Genomic DNA, 17,921 nt, shown 5'->3' with positions numbered 1-17,921 from the left:
AGGCGTGGGACAGACCCTGGGGGGCAGCAATAGTGATTGGGGATGGACAGAGAGAAGAGTGGTAAGAGAGAAGGCTGCCACCACCACACATGTACTGTTGCATTGTGGTGACACAAAGAGGAGCAAACTGTCCCTCCTGTTGTCTCTGGCAGCCTGCCAAGGCCTGGTCCACATTTGCCCACCAGATTCCCAAGGCTTTTGGGAGAGAGATCTAGGTAGTGGGAGAAGTGGAAGGAGGAGGCTACAGGATATATGTTAGAATGGATAGAGGACCTCTCAGAAGGAAGGAAAAGGATGGCGTGGTACAGGCCACATTGTGAGATTTCAATGGAATCCTTTTGGCACCATTAACATTTTTCTTTTCAGTAAAAACTTATATGACTTTTTTGTGTTTGGGGGAGGTCAGACTATTGTTTCTTTTGATGAAACATTGTGATGAGGGGACTAAGAGGTGGCCCAGCTCTATTGGAGCTATGACACTACGATAGGTATTAATTATGTGTAGCCATGTATACAATCATGTATACTATGCGCTCCTATGAAGGAAAAAAGATCTAGGCTAAGAGGAGGGGACCTACCTATGTTTGAGAAAGTAAAGAACAGTTGAGGGGAAAGATCTTATGCTGAAGTCCTGCCCCTCCAGGGGTACATGCCCTTCCTCCACTCAACTCTGCCCATGGGAACCAGGAGAGGGAAAGCAGTGCATCTAGGGGGCCTGACCCCCACACTGGCTTTTGGTTGAAATTGGGAGGAAGAAACCCACCTCTGAAATACTATGGAGTCATGCATAAAAGGAACTCTCCGAGTGTGGAGCAGAACCTTTCAGAAGCTGAGACACACAGAGTCTATAAATTTGGTGGATTTAGGGCATTTTCTTCTTTCATTTCCTTTAGCTTCACAGTTACATTCTTTTGGAAAGTACCATGCTGTCTCAACTATCTTACTGGAAATGAGGAAGGAGTTTGAGTTACATTCTGGAGTCTGAAAAGAGTCAAGGACTGTCCTCCGGAGGACTGGGTGTGAGAGCCCGAGGACACAGTTAGTGATGTTGGCATGGTCTGCCCACACCTGAGCAGTGCTCAGCCAATGCTCAGCTCCGAAATAACTCCTAAAAATGTGTCCTAGCCTTTGCTTCTGACTCACGTGAGATGCTTCCCAGAGCCTGGCTCCCGCAGCTATGTGCCTCGACCCTCAGCTCAGCTGTGGAGCCATGAAGACACTGGGGCCTCTCAAGAAGCAGCCTCTCCTTCCCTCTTTCGCAGAACTCCGAAGATGGCCAGAACCCTGGGAATGCCACATGGCCTGGTTCTGATGGGCTCACGCAAGAGAAATTGCACTTCTCTGGTGTGATTAGTCCACAGAATCTTCCTCCTAGCTCTTGTTTGGTCCAGCAAGTTTGATTCAGCTGACTGTTGGTGCTGACTGGGCACACAGCCTTGACATCTTGGGGCCAAAGTCCAGAGAGCATGTGGAGGAGTTAAAAACACAAGCGACCAGGAGAGCCTCCAAGCCAGGTGAAGTGGAACTGGTTTTGAGCTGGAGTCCTGAGATGTAGGATGTGGAGTGGCTGAGACTGGAGACTGGTGGGTGGGAGGAGGCTGCTAACTCTTCCTCTCGGGAGCACTCACATTTCCCCAAAAGCTGGGGGCAGAGGCCTGCAATCAATAGCTGTGGGGCTTTGCAGGGCATCCCTTCTGGTAATAGGAACAAGGTGATAATTCCTTCTGGAAATGACTCCTCCCCAACCACTGGTGCCTTATGGGTCTGGCAGGGTTGCCAAACCTAGTGGTGCATCCATCCTGATCTCCACCACAGGAGAGGGCAGGTGGCGGGGGCTGAGCCAGTTGCAATGCCCTGAGACCCTGGCTTCAGCGACTGGCACAAGGCAATGGTTCTCTACATAAGGCGGTACTGCACCCCACAGCCCTGGCCTTGGAGACGAAGGGGGGTGCAGTTTGGTTTTTCTTGTCACAATGGCTGGGGAGCACGTCTGGCATTTAGTGGCCAGGGATCCCAAACATCAGGAATGCCCGGGACAGTGCTCCATAACAAAGAATTGTCCTACTCAAAAAGCCAGCAGCTCCTCTGTTGAGAAACCCTGACCCAAACGATGCACACCTGACCCCAGCTGAGCCAATCAGAGTCTATCCCTGGGATTTTGTTTCAGAATGTCTGGCAGGAGAAGACAGTGGTCATCCCCTCTACCCCAATACATACAAGAGTATGTCTGAAGGAGAGAATGAAGACTAGACAGAGAAAACGCTGAGATGAGAGATGGAGAAAGTAAGAGCTTGAGGGCTAAGGACATCATCTGCCCTTGTCCTTTTCTGGTATGACAGCCGATTTTTTCTTTTTTTCTTTTTTGCTTAATGCTTTTGAGTTGGCTTTATCTCATAACCCAAAGAATCTCCACTACCAGAGGTTTTAGAAGGCAATGTTGCTCCTCCCTAGGCAAAGATGTAGGGGATCCAGATTTTAGAAAACAGCTTTAACTGTCTCTCTCATCTTCCCAAACATCCCTCCATACTTTCCATAAATAAGGAGACAGGTCCAGAGAAGGGTCACACAGCGAATGAGTGACAGGGACCAGACAATACGTCAAGTCCCCTGCCTCAGAGCTCGGAACAGAACAGCCTACTCTTGTTTAATGAGATCAAATCTAAGCTCCTACCGTTGGGGTGGGGGTGCGATAATGTTTTGAATGTGCCATTTGGCACTCAGGGGAATGCTGAGAGACGCCAAGGGGAGGTTCAGGTCCTCTGGGAACTTTCAGCCTGGTTGGGGCCACCATGGCTGCCTGGATCCCCTTGGTTTGGCTTAAAAAGTGGGATATTCAGATGGAACTGGAAACACAGGGCACCCAAACTAAAGGGCAGAGAATTTCAAGGTCCTAAGGCTCACCTTCCTTCATCCTAGTTTTTCCAGTTTGGATAACAGCTCTGTAGGTTCTGCCATTTCCTTTGCAAAAGACTTCAGGAGACAGTCGGCATCTCTCTTAGGCCTGGAGAATTTTTAGATGTTGCTTGTGGCCAGGACACTATAATTAGATGAATGGGATCCTTTGCCCTTCCCCTGTAGGTAGGAAGGAGTTCTGTAAAGCTGGTGCCTGCTGGCTTAGGTGGGTGGAGGCTGCCCTGGGGGCTGTGGGGCACCTGCTTGCCTGTAAGTGCAAACTTTGATCCCGACCTGTTGGGAGACCTGATCCTCTGGAATGTCCACTCTCTCCTCTGTCCCCCACCTTCCCACTCCCCGCCTCCCCACCCACTGCACAAGCTTAAAAGTCACTGTCAGATTTTTTTGGCACTAAAATAGTCTTCATTCTTATGGGTATTGAAGGGAATTCAAACAAAAGCTATTGGCAATACAGTACAAGAGAAATTCAGCTTCTGGCGTTATCTCCCCCCTCCAACTGCGAGAACATGCTCGCAGGCTGTCGCTCCTCCTCCCTCTTTCAAGCTGGTCTCCAAATGCTTGGGTTACTTTAGGAAATTTTTGTAAGTGTTTTTGAATATTTTGTTTTCACTTAAACTTTTGTTACAAATGCCCAACTTTAAACACACCAGAGACACAAAGATTTATCCTCTACTGCTTCTGCTCTGGAGGACTTTGTTGAGGAATTTCTTAATGTATGATTGGTTTTGTAAATGTCCCATCAATACTGAAAAACAGAAGTACTCTGCATTTTGCGCAAGTGAGCGTGCATGTGTGCGCATGTGCGTGTGTGTGTGTGTGTGAGAGTGAGAGAGAGCGAGTGCACGCGAACGTGAATGTATACTTAGCCTTGGTGGGTATGTTATCCTTGCTTGTTTTTTGACTGCTTGATCTGCCAAATAGAGTTGTATTAAGCTCTCCCCAGCACTGCTGTGTTTCTGTTGAATTCTCTCATGACATGCGGGTACTGTTTTTTGTTGTATACTTCTAAATGTGCAAGTGAATGTGTGTGTGTGTGTGTGTGTAAAATTAAACTTGTGCAGATCTACAAACAGGTCGCATGGCCACGTGCTCCATGTCTTCTGGCTTTTTTTTTTCTCTTTGTACTTTTTAAGAACACGTGATTAAAGGGAAATTTGATCCAAGGGTAGGGGTAGTGGCAACCTATTGAAAACTCTCAATTTGTTTTGACCACAGGGAATCTTCCTGGCTGATAAGGGGGAAAAGCTGGGCCCTCCCTGAGACAATGCAACTGGATAGGGCAGACCAACCTGGAGGAAGGGTATGCGACCTTAGTGAGTCACTGAGTTTAGTTAGGGCAGGCGGCAACCAAGGGAAGAGTGACACAGGACCGCGTGCAGGCAGTCAGCTCCAGAGATGCTAACAGGAGCAAGATATTTCCACAAAGAGAGAGCAGCAACGGGTACTTGAAAAGCAGAGGCAACCACATCAGGAGGTCCGCCTGCATGGAGCAAACACTCATCCACTGAGCTCGGTTTTGGCCAGAGATTCCAGTCTTGCAAAGGGGATGATAAAAAGGAGTCTGGGCCAGACAGAGGATGTGGACAACACAGGGGACGAGTGCAGCAGCCTAGACTTGGGAACAAGGCCAAACCTAGTTATCAGCCTGCTGGAGGCCAAGTCCCAGAGAGGGAGGCTGGGACTGCTTAATGTCCAGCCGTCTGAGGGCAGGACTGGTGGAAAAAGAGCCACAGTCTGCAGCTCGGGACTGAGAGAAGATAGCTCCAGCCTGCTAGCGCCCAGCCCTAACTCACAGGGGCCAGGAAATTGGCATCACTTTTTGGTTCTCTGATGAGGTAAGGAGGGTAGTCAAGACCAGAAATTGTATCTCTGGGGAAAGAGGGAAAGCAGTAAGGAGAGCTTAATGCACCTCTACCTGTCTTTGCAGATCAAGCAGTCAAAGATAAGCAAAGGTTAACTACTAGGATTACATATACACACACGCACACACTCACAAATTCACGTGAGCAAAAAAGAGTCCACTTCTGTTTCCAGTATCTGTGGAACAATTATTGAATTAGTCCAAATAAATAAATAAATTCTTCAAAGTAGAGAAAGTTTCCATAGGGCAATTTTTTGTGGGTAGTGTGTTTAAAATTAGACTTTCATAACAAAAGTCCAAGTGAAAACAAAACAATACAAAACAGAAAACACAACATTTTCTTAGAAGTAACCCAAGCATTTGGGGAAACCAGCTTGACAGAGGCAAGTAAGGAGAGACAGCCTGTGAGCATATTTTTAATGTTTGAGAAGCGGTAGAGACACTGCCAGAAACTGGGTTTTTCATGTACTGTATTGCAAAACAGCTTTTGTCTGAACCCGTTTGAGACCTATAACTGTTACGACTGTACTCCGTTCTAACAGGTAGCTGGATACCGATTTTTAAGATGTCTGCAGGATGTTGGGTAGTAGGAGTTCCATTCCTGGTAACTGGAGGATTGACCCTCCCAAGGAAAAAAATTTGAATGCAGAGGAAATATATCTTCCTAAATGCATGTATGAGCTGGCAAAAAAATAAGAGAGTCTCAGGCCAAAACCCTAAGTGAATACTAAGTGAAAGAAGGACCTCAGCTGGAACACTGCACTGGCTGTGGCTCTGAGGGCACTGAGTGAACCAGGTAGACTTGAGCTTCTGTTGTCAGGCCTCACAGAGGACAGGGAATCATTGTAGTACAGAGATCAGGGCCATCCAAGACCCCTGGATGCCTTGCCTGTATAGCTGAGACCCACAAATGCCCACATTCCCAGTTTGTGTAAACCCCACCAACCACCAGGGAGTTGCAAGATCCTAGGTGCTGAGTGAAAAAAGGAAGATTAATATCATTACTGAGCATCTGGGACCACAATCGGCCCCTCACGTAGTTTGAGGCCCAAGTTCATATTACCTGTGTGTTCTAAACTGTAAACAACAAACAAATCCCCCCAAAACTCAAGCCAATAATTTATAAGGTTATTGGTAGTGGTACAGGTGGCAAGAACTAGTGCAAACCCTCAATAGAGGAACCTACCTTTATCTCAGACCTTAAAGAATTTCCACAAATAAAATCTCAAGGAAATGCACAGCTTTCAATAAAAAGGAACGATCCTTACACAGAGGCACTGTAAATAAGAAACAACAGGCAGAAGAAATAGACCCACAAGAATTCAAATACTGGAAATAGCATACACAAAGAAAACCAGGAAATAACTATGATTGCTATATTGTTTTTTTAAAAAGAGCAAATTGAAAAACATATGTTGGAAACAAGGAACTATGAGGAAAGATCAAGCAGATTTGGAAAAAGCCCAAATATGACTTTTACAAATGAAAAATAAAATAATTAAAATGAAAACTTAATGGAAATGAACAATTAGAAAATGAAATTCAGAAATTAATTACAGGGGATTCCCTAGCAGTCCAGTGGTTAGGACTCCGTGCTTGCCCTGCTGAGGGCCTGGGTTCAATCCCTGGTCAGGGAAATAAGATCACACAAGCCGAGCGGCATGGCCCCCCGCCAAAATTAATTCCAGTTACAATAATGTAAAAATTTACCTAGAAATAAATATAACAAATGTTACAAAAGGCTCCTACCAATAAAAACTACAAAACATTGTTGAGAGAAATTAAAGACTTGAATAGATGAAGAAATATACCATGCTCACCAATTAGAATAATCAATATTATATAGATGTACCTTCTCCCAAAACTGATTTATAGATCTAATGCAATTCCAATAAAAACTCTAGCAGGCTTTTTTTGTAGATATTGACAAACCATCATTAAATTTACTCGGTACTGTAAAGGTCTTAGAATGGCAAAATAACATTGAAGAAGAGCAAAGTTGGAGGGCTAACTCTACATGATGTTAAGACTCACCATAAATTATAGGGATCAAAACAGTGATATTGGCATTAAGACAGACAAATAAACCAATATAAAAGAAAAGAGGGTCCAGAAACAAACCCACAATCAAGTGATTTTTGACAAAGTTACCAGGGTAGTTTTATGAGGAAAGAAAATTTTTTCAACAAGTCATGCATCAACTGAATGTCAGTATGGAAAATATGGAACCTTGATTCATATCTCACATCTTATACAAGATTTAATTCAAGATGGCTCAAAGACTTATATGTAAAAGCTAAAACTGTAAAGCATCTAGAAGAACATATAGGAGAATATCTTTGTGATTGAATGTAAGCAAATATTTTCTGGGCAGAACACAAAAAGAGCTAACTATAAAAGAAAAAAAATTTAAAACTACTGCTCTTTGAAGATAACATTAATAAAATAACAGTCAGAGCAAAACTATTTACCAAACACACATCTGACAAAGGACTCATATCCAGATTTTATAGATAAGTCCTATAAATTATTAATAAAAGACTTGGGCGAAAGACATGGACAGACATGTCACAAAAGATGATGTGCAAGTGAGTAACAAACACTGATACTCAACATTTCTTCTGAATCAAGGAGATAGAGAGTAGTGCTCTGAGAGCCTGCAGCTGCTAGAATTTGCAAGGCAGAGTTCAGGAGAGGAAGGAGCTATGTAAAATGTTTAGAAATCTGCATAGGGGTCTGTTTGAGTCTTTGAATATTCATCTATGCACACAGGGAATGAAACCCCAGAAAGTCAGCAATAACAACTTTGGAGGAAAGAAAAATTACTGAGAAGCTATAATGTTCTTAGATAATTCTGAGTTCAGACCAGGCCAGGAATCATTTGAATTCTCTCCAGCCAGAGTAAAGATACTTTATTGAATATATGGAACATGAAAAAGAGATCCCAGAAATGCTGTACCTTACAAGTGGGCAAAATTAGTCTTAGAATAATGGCTACTTTGGACTTGTCCTAAAGGAGTTTTAAAATAAGCCTCAAAAGGATCAAACTAATCTGCAAGTAACCTAGCTCACTGTCAGAAAAAATTCAAGATTCTTTAAAGGAATACAGCAAAATCAAGCATTCCACACCCTAAAATTTACAATGTCTGGCATCCAATTAAAAAACACACTAGAAATATGAAGCAGAAGGAAAATGTGAGCCCCAAATAGCAGTAAACAGAAACAGACCCAGAAACAACAGAGATCATGGAGTTATCTGACAAGTATGTACATTAAAACAGCTGGTATACCTATGCTTCATATGCTTAAGGATGTAAAGAAATATGTGGACATAATGAGAGGAGAAATAGAAGATTTTTAAAAGGGCCAAATGAAGCTTCTAGAGATGAAAAATTCAATAAAATAAAACATCCAGATATGGAGCAATAGGACTCTCGTCCATTGCTAGTGAGGATGCAGAATGATATAGCCACTTTGGAAGATAGTTTGGCAACTGCTTACAAAAGTAAACATACTTTTTATCATATGATCCAACAATCATGTTCCTTGGTATTTACCCAGAAAACATGTCCACACAAAACTGCACACAGGTGTTCATAGTAGTTTTATCCATAATTGCCAATACTTGGAAGTAACCAAGATGTCCTTCAGTAGGTGAAGGCATAAATAAGCTGTAGTAAATTTATACAATGGAATATTCTTCAGTGCCAGAAAGAAACTAACTATCAAGCTATGAAAAGATATCGAGGAAACTTAAATGCATATTACTAAGTGGAGGAAGCAGATATTAAAAGACTACACACTGTATGATTCTGACTACATGACCTTCTGGAAAAGGCAAAACTATGGAGACAGTAAAAAATCAGTAGTTTCCAAGTGATAGAGGGAGGGAGGATGAGTAGGCCAAGTACAGAGGATTTTTAGGTTAGTGAAACTACTCCATATGATACTATAATGGTGAATACATGTCATTATACACTTGTCAAAACATAAAATGCACAATACCAAGAGTGAATTCTAGTGTAAGCTATGGACTCTGGGTGATAATGATGTGTCAGTGTAGGTTCATTGATTGTAACTACTGTACCCCTCTGATGGGGGGTATTAATAGTGAGGGAGGTTGTGCATGGAGAGGGCAGGAAATATATGGGAACTCTATGTAATTTTTGCTCAGCTTTTCTGTGAACCTAAAAAATAAGTATTTTTTTTTCCATTGTCAGATTTTATTGGGCTAACGTAAGCTAACAAAGCAGAATAAAATTATACAGTTAATATTATATTTAAACCATCAAGTTATTACATGTAAGGCTATACCAAGAAAAAACACTGGCCTTCGGTGTCAACCAAACAAAATTAATCACACAGATGTTTAATATCTGATCATTTTTCCCTAAGAGTAAGTTTCTTTGTTTGGACCACATTTAACAAGATTCATCCTCTCAAACATAATGAGAATTTTAACAGCAGCTGAAAATCATCTTACATCCTTTTGTCAGTTCCCTGTAGTAGGTGTATGTAAATTCACCAAACTACTTCCAAAGAAAAACTGTATGTCTTCTGTGTTGGGGGAGATGCAACTTTCTCCCCCACTCCCTGCTCCTTGGGCTTTGAACTGCAGAGTCATACAGACTTGAGGTCAAACCACCATCCCCAGCACTTGTAACTGTATGAGTTGGGCCAAACTGCCTAAGGTTTTTTTTTTTTTTTCACTTTCACATGAGCTGTTACTTTATTTTTTTAACATACAATAAACTGCATATATTTAGAGTGTACAATTTGGTATCCCAATCTCCCAATTCATTCCCCCCAACCCTCCAAAAATAAGTATTCTTATTTATAATTTTTATTTCTTTATTAAATATAAAGTTTATTTAAAAAGCAGAGAGAAAAGAGAGATTACCTACAAAGGAGAAATCAGCTAATATCTGATTTCATAAAAACAACAATGGAAGCCAGAGACAGTGGGATGATGTCTTCAATTGCTGAGAGAAAACAATTATCACCCTAGACTTCTATATCCAGTGAAAACACTGTTGCATAATAAAGATTAAGTATAGACATTTCAATCAAACAAAAACTAAAATTGTTTGCCACTAGTCAACTCTCACTAAAGGGAATTCAAAAGAATATACTACAGGCAGAATGAAAGTGATTTGAGATGGAAAGTCTAGAGGTAAAAAGGATGAAGATCAGAAAAAGTGGTAAAAAGTGTTTTCAAAAATGACCACACTTATTCCTCTCTTGGTCTCCATACCCTTTGCAATGTGATTTTGCAGCTCCTTTTATCAAGAGATGGAGTCTATTTCCCCACCCTTTGAATCTGGGCTTGGCCCAATTCATGCCCAAACCAATGGGATGTGGCAGAAATTATGTTGTGCCAGTTGTAAACTTCTATTCACTATTTTGAACCCCTGAACTGTCATGTTAACAAGGTCCAACTAGCCTGCTAGGATGAAAAAACACACAAAAAAAGCCGATTGAGACTATTATAGATCTGTTCAGCACCAAGTTGATCTTCCACCTGACAGCAGATTCATATGTGAACTCAGCTGAGATCAGCTTAAATTGGCCTAGATCAGAAAAACTGTCCAACCTACCCACAGTCTTGTGAGAAATAATACATGGTTACTATTCTAAGCCACTAAGTTTTGAGGTGATTTGTTATTCATTTAGGAGTACAAAGAGCTAACAATAGATAATAATGGTATAAATCGATAATGTGGATTAAAAATTAAGACAGAAATAAAATACACAGCAATAGATAGATAGCATATGACTAGTGTTGAAGTGTTCCAGGGTTTAAAAAGAAGATGTTTATTTTTCTCATGTGATAAAAACTCCAGGGGTAAGCATTTCAGAGCTGGTGCAGTTACTTAAGGAATTTATCAAGGACCCAGACTGTCTCCATTTTTCTATTATTCCTAGTTATGGCAATCTTATGTTCATAAGATGACTGCTGTGCCTCCAGGCATTGCAACTGTGTTCCAGGCAGAAAGAGGGTGAGAATGTGATACGTCTGTCTCTTCTTTATGAGGAAAACAGTATCTTTCCCAGAAGCTCTACCTGGTAGACTTCTGATTATATATAATTGGCCAGAATTCTCTCACATGGCCATATCTAGGTGCCAGGAGCCTGGAAAATTTTTAGTTAGGTGAACTGCTTTGCCAAAGGAAATGAGGATTCTACGTTGCAAAGTGAATGTAGGAATGGATGTAGATTAGGCATCTAGCAGTCTCTGTTCTCTTCTTGAGAGGAAACATCTTACATGAGGGAATAATCCAAAATGAAAAGCAAAGCAAACAAAGTACTCAGCATAGAGATGGAGAGGTAGCATTGTGCAGGGGACAAGGCACTAGGGTGAGAGTCTCCTAGTCCTGGCTCTGAAGCTGACTTGCTGGAGGACTGGTCCTCATTTTCTTCCCCTTCACATCATGACATTGGAGTAAATACACTGTATACCTTTTTGAGAGCCTATAGAGACTGTGAAGGGAATTAACATTTATGACAGATTCTTCATGCGCAAGAGCACATTTAGACCTTACAAGAAATATACGAGTCAGTGTCATTATCTCATTTTACACCGCGGAATGTGAAACCTCAGAGAGAACAAGTAGGGTGCACAGATCTTAGTAAATGGCAGAGACAGAATTCCAACTAGTGCCTGCCGACCTGCAAAGCCAGAGGCTCCCTTCCATTGCTCACCCTTTTTCAAAACGTGAAATAAGCACATGCATTTTTATGTATTGAATTTTAAAGTCACACTTCCTAAACCAAGTGTCTTTTAAAGCGTGACCTGGTGACACCTGCAGCTGAAACCCTTGGGGTGTTTATTACACATGCAGAGTCCTGGACCTCCTTCAGATGAACTAGAGCAGAATCTCTAGGGCTGACACCAGGAATCTGCATTTTAAAAATCTCCTCTGGTAATTTGGAGACATTTTAAATTTGAGAACCATGATTATAAACTTGTATTGTTCCATTCTAATGTAGTTTATTTATGGATCTGTGGCTCATGGAAATTTCCTTCAAATATCAGGAAATAAAATTTAAAAATAGTCTGTTTCTCCTTCCTATTCCTCAGGAACTGGAAAATGTGAAGGACCTGGAAGTGTGTCATAGAAGATATTCCAACACTGATTAATTGAGGCTCTGTAAGGCAAAAGCATGGATTACTGTGAAAATGAATGCTGATTAGAATCAGCTGGAAGGGGATGGGCAAAGGAAATGATATTACTAAATATTTACTATGTTCCAGACACTGTTCAGACACATTACGTCATTCCGGGGGCCTAAGACATGTGATTCGATCCCTTTTATTTATAACTGAGGCAGGTACTGTTATATTTCTATTTTAGAGATGAAGAACTTGATGAGAGAAAAATCACTTGTCTGAGGTGAATCATTTGTTCATTAATTCATTCACACAGTATCTCTTGAGCGCTTTTCTTAAGCAAGATACTGAGAATGGAGCAGCAAAAAAGCAGTCTAGAGACCTCAGGTGTCACCAGGCCCTGACTTACCCAAGTCTCCACTGAAGAAACCGGAACTGAGAAAGCAGACTGGGGCTGGAAACTGGCAGAGACAGCTCTCTGGGCTTGGCCTGCCTGCTGCAGGGAGCAAAAAGAAAGCTTCCTGTTGGTGGTCTCAGGCGGCCTCGGAGAACAGGCTGTGATCTTGGTTCCAGCCGTCGCTGCCACCCTGGTTAGAGGTGCAGTGGGTGTATACCAGTCCCTTGCTTGCCACGAGGAGAGGAGGTGAGGGGCGAGGAGTCGGGAGAGAGGGCCCGGAAGCAGAGTTTGAAAGGGAAGAAGGGGAGCCTCCAAATCTTAACATATCCTCTCACTAACCTTTGGAGTCAGATATTATTTCCATTTTATAGGTGAAGAAATGGAGGCTCAGAAAGGTTAACTGACTTGCTCAAGTAAGTGTTCAAGCCAGCAGGCGAATAGTGCCGTCTGGGATCTCAGCTCCAACCCCCCCACCCTGCCCCTTTGCGGCTCCGGAGGGAAGTCTTCACAGGGTTGTAAAATGCTCACCAAGCAGCGCTAAAGTAATTTGCAAATCGATGCTAGAGGCTGGTTCTGATGCCTGCTACCAAGGTTTATTTAATTCCAAGATCAAATCACACAGAAAAGAAAATGTTCTCTCTAAAAGGTTCTGTGGAAGAATGTTCTCTGTTCTATGTAGCAGCCCCCGCGGCTGTGTTTGTGTCTGAAGAGAGGACTCGTCTGACGGGAAGAATTATAAATCTGGAGCTCATTTTGGCGTCCCAGAGGAAAGGTGGGTGGAGCGTCTCACAGTAAATTAGGAATTCAGAATGAAAACGTAGCCGAGTTTATTTGGGTTTCTAGTGACGCCTCGGAATTATTGTGCGGGCGTGTCAGAGGCAGCTCGGGGTGATGACGGCTCCTCCTCCGCCCCCGGGGTGCTGCGTGCTGAGAAGGAGGAATCTCTCTCCTTTGGGGATGGGGGTGAGAGCCTTCCCGTTCCCACCTGGATCGGGAAGGGAGAAGGGACAAGGAGTGTGGTTTGGAGTCCAACCTGGCTCAGCTCTAAGCTCCGGAGAGGGGAGGGAGGCGATTCGGGGGTGTGTCTGAGCTCGGAATCTGAGGTCTGAGGCTGGAATCCGAGGCCAAGGATTTGGAGACTTTCTTTAGAATTTTCTTTGGGAGGGGGTGTCTAGGTTTGGGGGTGGACGCTGACAGTGGGAGGAAACAGGAGACTGGGTTGTATCTGAAAGGCGCGGAGGTAGGCTCTTGTGGGAGGGGGTGCTGAAAGTTGAGGCGTGGAACTGGGGAAGGGAAGTTGAAGCCTGCCTGACAGTACTAAGGATCTGGGTGAGTGTGTGAGGGATTGAGGGTGCAGGGCTGTGAATGGGGGTCAGGTGCAGTACCAGAACTTAGGTGAGAAGAATAGGGGCTAGAAGAAAAGAGCGTCGAGCAGCCACAGCCTTTTTCCGAAAGCAACTCACAGTCAGACACACCCACCGTCCAGCCACCGACCCTCTGTGGCGGGAGGCAAGGCTGTGCCTGGGCTAGCGAGACCCTGCCCCCACCCGGCCTTCTCCGAGCTCCCAGCGGCTTCGACCAGGGCAGGGGTCTGATGGCCCGGCCCCCGGGGAGTCTGGGGGCGTGGCCAGGGGCCAGGAGCCCACAGCTCCGGATTGGCTGCCAAGAGGGTCCGTAGGCGGGGCTCCGAGTTGGGCCCCGCTCGGCCGTTCGCGGACGGCGGGGAGGCGGGGCCGGCGGGAGCCCGGCAGCCAATGGACGCGCAGCCCCGGAGCAGTTACAAAGGGCCGAAGCGAGGCCGCAGCGGCGGCGGGGAGGTGGGGCGAGGTAAGGCTTGCTGAGGCGAGGCGGCGGCCGGGCCTGGCCGGGCCACAGGCAGTGGCGGCGGGACCATGGAGGCGGCGGCCGCTGCTCCGCGTCCCCGGCTGCTCCTCTTTGTGCTGGCGGCGACGGCAGCGCTGCTCCCGGAGGCGACGGGTGAGCGGCGGCGCGGCGGGGCTGGCGGAAGGCTTTGGGGCGCGCGGGCCGGGCCCGGCCTCTGGCTCGCTCCTTCTCTTTCTCAAACATGGCGCGGGGCCGGGGGCGCAGGTGGCGGCGCCCGGGCCGGGGCCGGGCTTTCCTGGCCGGGCCGCCGCCACGCGAGCCGCGGGCCGGGAGCCGAGGCGAGGCGGGGGCGTGGGTCCGAGCGCGGGTGAATGTGCCCTGCAGCCCGTGGCCGCTCCGGCTGCCGGCTCTCCCGGGGGAGGTGGCGTCGGGCGAAGCCGTCTAGGGTCCGGGGCTGCCCTCTGAGGAGCAAGTGGGCGCCGGCCGACGGCCGGAGGGTGTGAGGCTGGCCAGGGCAGGCAGAGCTGGTACTGCTCCCCGGTCCCCGCGGGGCGCTGTGTGGCGTTGTCCCGGGCACCGCACCCGAGCGAGTAGGTGCTCCAGGCTGCGGGGGCCGGGGCGGGGTTGGGGGAGGCTTCCAGCGCGCGGTGTGAGCCTCCAGGGCCTCCCCGAGCAGTGAGGGGGGAGGGATGTGTGGCAGAGACCCCCGGGTCAGTAGGGCCGCCCTGGCCTTTGGCGCTGCTGGCCTGACCCCGCCGAGTGGGGCAGCTTCTCCAGCCAAGGGTGGCTTTGGAAGGGGAGCTGGTGCAGAGCTTTGTGTGAGGACAAGGAGGCACTAGGATGTGCGGAAGGTTTCTTTCGTGCATCTGGGGAAGTGTTGAAGTGAATCCACTAACCAGAAGATCGTTTTCGTAGTAGAAACTTGAACGTTTGCTCACCCTGCGGGGTTTGGAATGTTTGAATGGAAATGACTCTGAATTGATCAAACGCTTTTATTTCCTCGAAGGAACATCGCTAGAGATGTTCCATTCTTGAGTGACAGTAGTTTGAATCAGTCATCTGTGTAGCTGGTTTTCGAGGGAGTGTTTGCTACGTTTTCCAAAATATTAAATCAGGATGAGGTATGTGGTCATCACCTACCCCGTGGAAGGAGGAGTGAAAAACTTTGTTAGCATCCAAACTGTAGTACTAGAAACTGAAATATAGAGCCTTAGTGTAAGCAACTAAAATAAAGTGAAAGTACGTTTCTATTTTTGTAATTGAACACCAAATGTCTTAAAAACAAAAAACTCAAGACTTAGGGTGCCAGTTATTATTAATAGCTACTGTCTTTTAAGAGCTTACTATGATGTAGATGCGTAAAGTACACCAAAGTACATTATGTAATCCTCACAGCTAAACTCTTAGGGCCAGTGGCATTAGCCCCATTTTATAGGTGAAAAACTGAGGTGTGGAGAGGGTAGGTACTCAATTACTAAGAGTTAGAGTTAGGGTTTGCACTCTGGGTTCACTGTTCCCAAAACCTAAACACCTTAATATATACACCTAGCTGTCTAGTGTAGCCCATTTTTCTTTTTTAGTCCTCTAATGAGTAATTGATCTTTATTATTCACTTTAGATTTTTGTCCTCACAATTAGAAAGAAAGGTTGGCTTCTTTCTGACTCCTAGTACATTCTTTTTTTTTTTTTCCAGCCGTGCCATAAGCCATGCAGTATCTAAGTTCCCCAGCCAGAACTCATGCCCCCTGCAGTGGACACGCGGAGCCCTAACCACTCCTAGTACATTCTTGGAGTCCCTTCATACTGGGCCTACATTAGAGGAAACAATGGATTTTTGACATTGGCCTGAGAAGGGGGGCAAGATAAATGTGTGGACAGGTGGGAGAGTGAATATAGTTATGCGTCAAGCATAAGTAACATTTCCACACCACTATCAACTCAAATAGCATAGTTCACTCTTTTCCACATAGCTTAACACGCAAAGTGCTCATGTATTCAAGTTAACAGTATTATACTTAATACACGTACAGAGCATTGCTCAGTCCGTGCCCTAGAGGAGCTTACAGACAACACTGGTATGCATACAATACAAAGCCGATCCAGGAGCTGTTATCCTTAAGTCTAGACTACTTCAACTGGTCTGCCAGCTCTCCTTAGTTATGTTGATGTTTCCATTCATCCTTTCATACATTCTGAAGAGCTGCAAATGCTTTTTAAAATTTATAATTTGACTTACTTTTTAAGAGTTTGCAGTTATTCCTTATTGTCTGGGTATCAGTTTTGTATTTCTCTGCCCAGCTTCTGCTCTCTCCAACCTAGATTTCTCTAGGGAAATTGGTTCCTTGTCCTTGGTGCACAGTGTGGTACCATTTTGTCTACATATATATCCCGTGTGAGAATTCTGTTGCTTCCTTTTTGCCACTTTGTAACTTCTTCTTTGAAAACATGCCTAAAACTCGGTTCTTTACATTAATGCCTCTTGAATGTTTTGTCCTTTCTTCTTATGCAGCAATCAGTTTAGTCCTGCCTGTTATTGCTCAAATCCATTTGCTTTCCAGAGTTTCTCTCACCTAGGCTTTTCTGTAGGCTGCTGCAAGCTAATCTTCCTCGGCCATCCCCACAGAGGGTTTACAAGATTTCCCATTTGTATTCAGTGCTTAGAGCAGTACTGAGGCTTATAACTAGGGCCATCTCTGTGTATCCAACCAGGGGTCATGCATCCCACTACTGCAAACCCTTGATAGCAGCGTTTTCTGTTTTTCTACCCACGCCTGACTTTTCAGCCTTTTCCCTACGTATTTAACTTTGCTCCTTTTGGGAGTGTGAGAAGAGAAGTTCTCAGTCCTGACTTCCTATTCTGGTTTAGTTTGTAAACTCTTTATCTCCCTGAACTGTATAGAACTTACACTTTGTGTTGTCTATTTCTACCATCTTGCACTGTTGCTTAAAATACTCTTGAACATGTTACAAGTACCCAGAGGGCAAGGGTCATGCCATTTATTTTTTTTTTATGGTCTCAGAACCTAGCATTGTTTTATATTTTGTTCCACTTAAATGCTTGTTGTTTAAATGAATTCTGTTTGACTTGAGTATTCCTTTAGTGTTTATACTGTTATATGTAAGTACAGTTTATACAATATTGAGAGTTCTGTGTATAATCAGGAAAAGTCATGTGATGTGGTGAAAGAAGCAGTTGGTTATTAGATTTGGTTATTAGTCCCAACTTGTAGTTATTGCAGAAAATGGGGATGATACCTACTTTGCCTAGTTTATGAGATTGTGAAGATCAAATGAGAAAATTGTATTGGAGTTTGAGGTTGCTATTTCATATTGTTATTAATAGGAGGGCTGATGTTCAGTCAGCAATTCCAACTGGGCCAGGTGTGTTTTCATTGGTCAGACATCCTTTTTGATTGGTTGGTACCACAATGGTGCTAGCTGTTAATACTTTTAATATCATCCCTGCAGGGAGGCATCAGTATTCAAAGAGGGAAGTGAGTATTCTAGGCTTCCCAGACACTTTAGGACTTAAACTGACTTTGAAGGGTGGCTAGAATTCAGTTGGGTAGAGAGGGGAATTTGATGTGTTAATCTCTATTTGTAAGCTGTGTCCCCCAACTCCCCTAGCTCAGGAAGCAGAAACTTTTATTGTCTGGCTGGCAAGTTACTCTTTATAGAGTTAATTTCTTTATTCTGAAATGTGGGGTTTGGATTTATTAACCGCTATCATTTTTTCCCCAATTCTGAAAGCCCTCTAATATGTGACTGGAAACAGGTAGTCTAAGTGGGTTGAGTAAGGGAGAGTAATATAATGG

The 17,921-nt window shown here is 44.5% G+C and overlaps 1 protein-coding gene across 5 annotated transcripts in view; it reads left to right on the top strand.

Moving 5' to 3' along the window:
- Positions 1 to 12,132: 12,132 nt before the first annotated feature.
- TGFBR1 (transforming growth factor beta receptor 1) overlaps positions 12,133 to 17,921 on the top strand; it is a 62,113-nt gene continuing 56,324 nt past the window's right edge. For 2 of the 5 annotated variants that reach the window (XM_057720368.1, XM_057720364.1), the window contains exon 1: positions 14,058 to 14,259. In XM_057720368.1, coding sequence (XP_057576351.1) covers positions 14,175 to 14,259 — 85 coding nt within the window. In that variant the 5' untranslated portion in view covers positions 14,058 to 14,174. Of the gene's footprint in view, positions 12,201 to 13,593; positions 13,612 to 14,057; positions 14,260 to 17,921 lie in introns of those variants that run through there. The other 3 variants (XM_057720366.1, XM_057720367.1, XM_057720365.1) reach the window with 3 other exon arrangements.

This window comes from Hippopotamus amphibius, chromosome 2, assembly GCF_030028045.1.
Source record: "Hippopotamus amphibius kiboko isolate mHipAmp2 chromosome 2, mHipAmp2.hap2, whole genome shotgun sequence".
Classification (NCBI taxonomy): domain Eukaryota; kingdom Metazoa; phylum Chordata; class Mammalia; order Artiodactyla; family Hippopotamidae; genus Hippopotamus; species Hippopotamus amphibius.
Note: the sequence above shows the minus strand (reverse complement) of the source record. Positions and strands in the feature narration are given on the sequence as shown.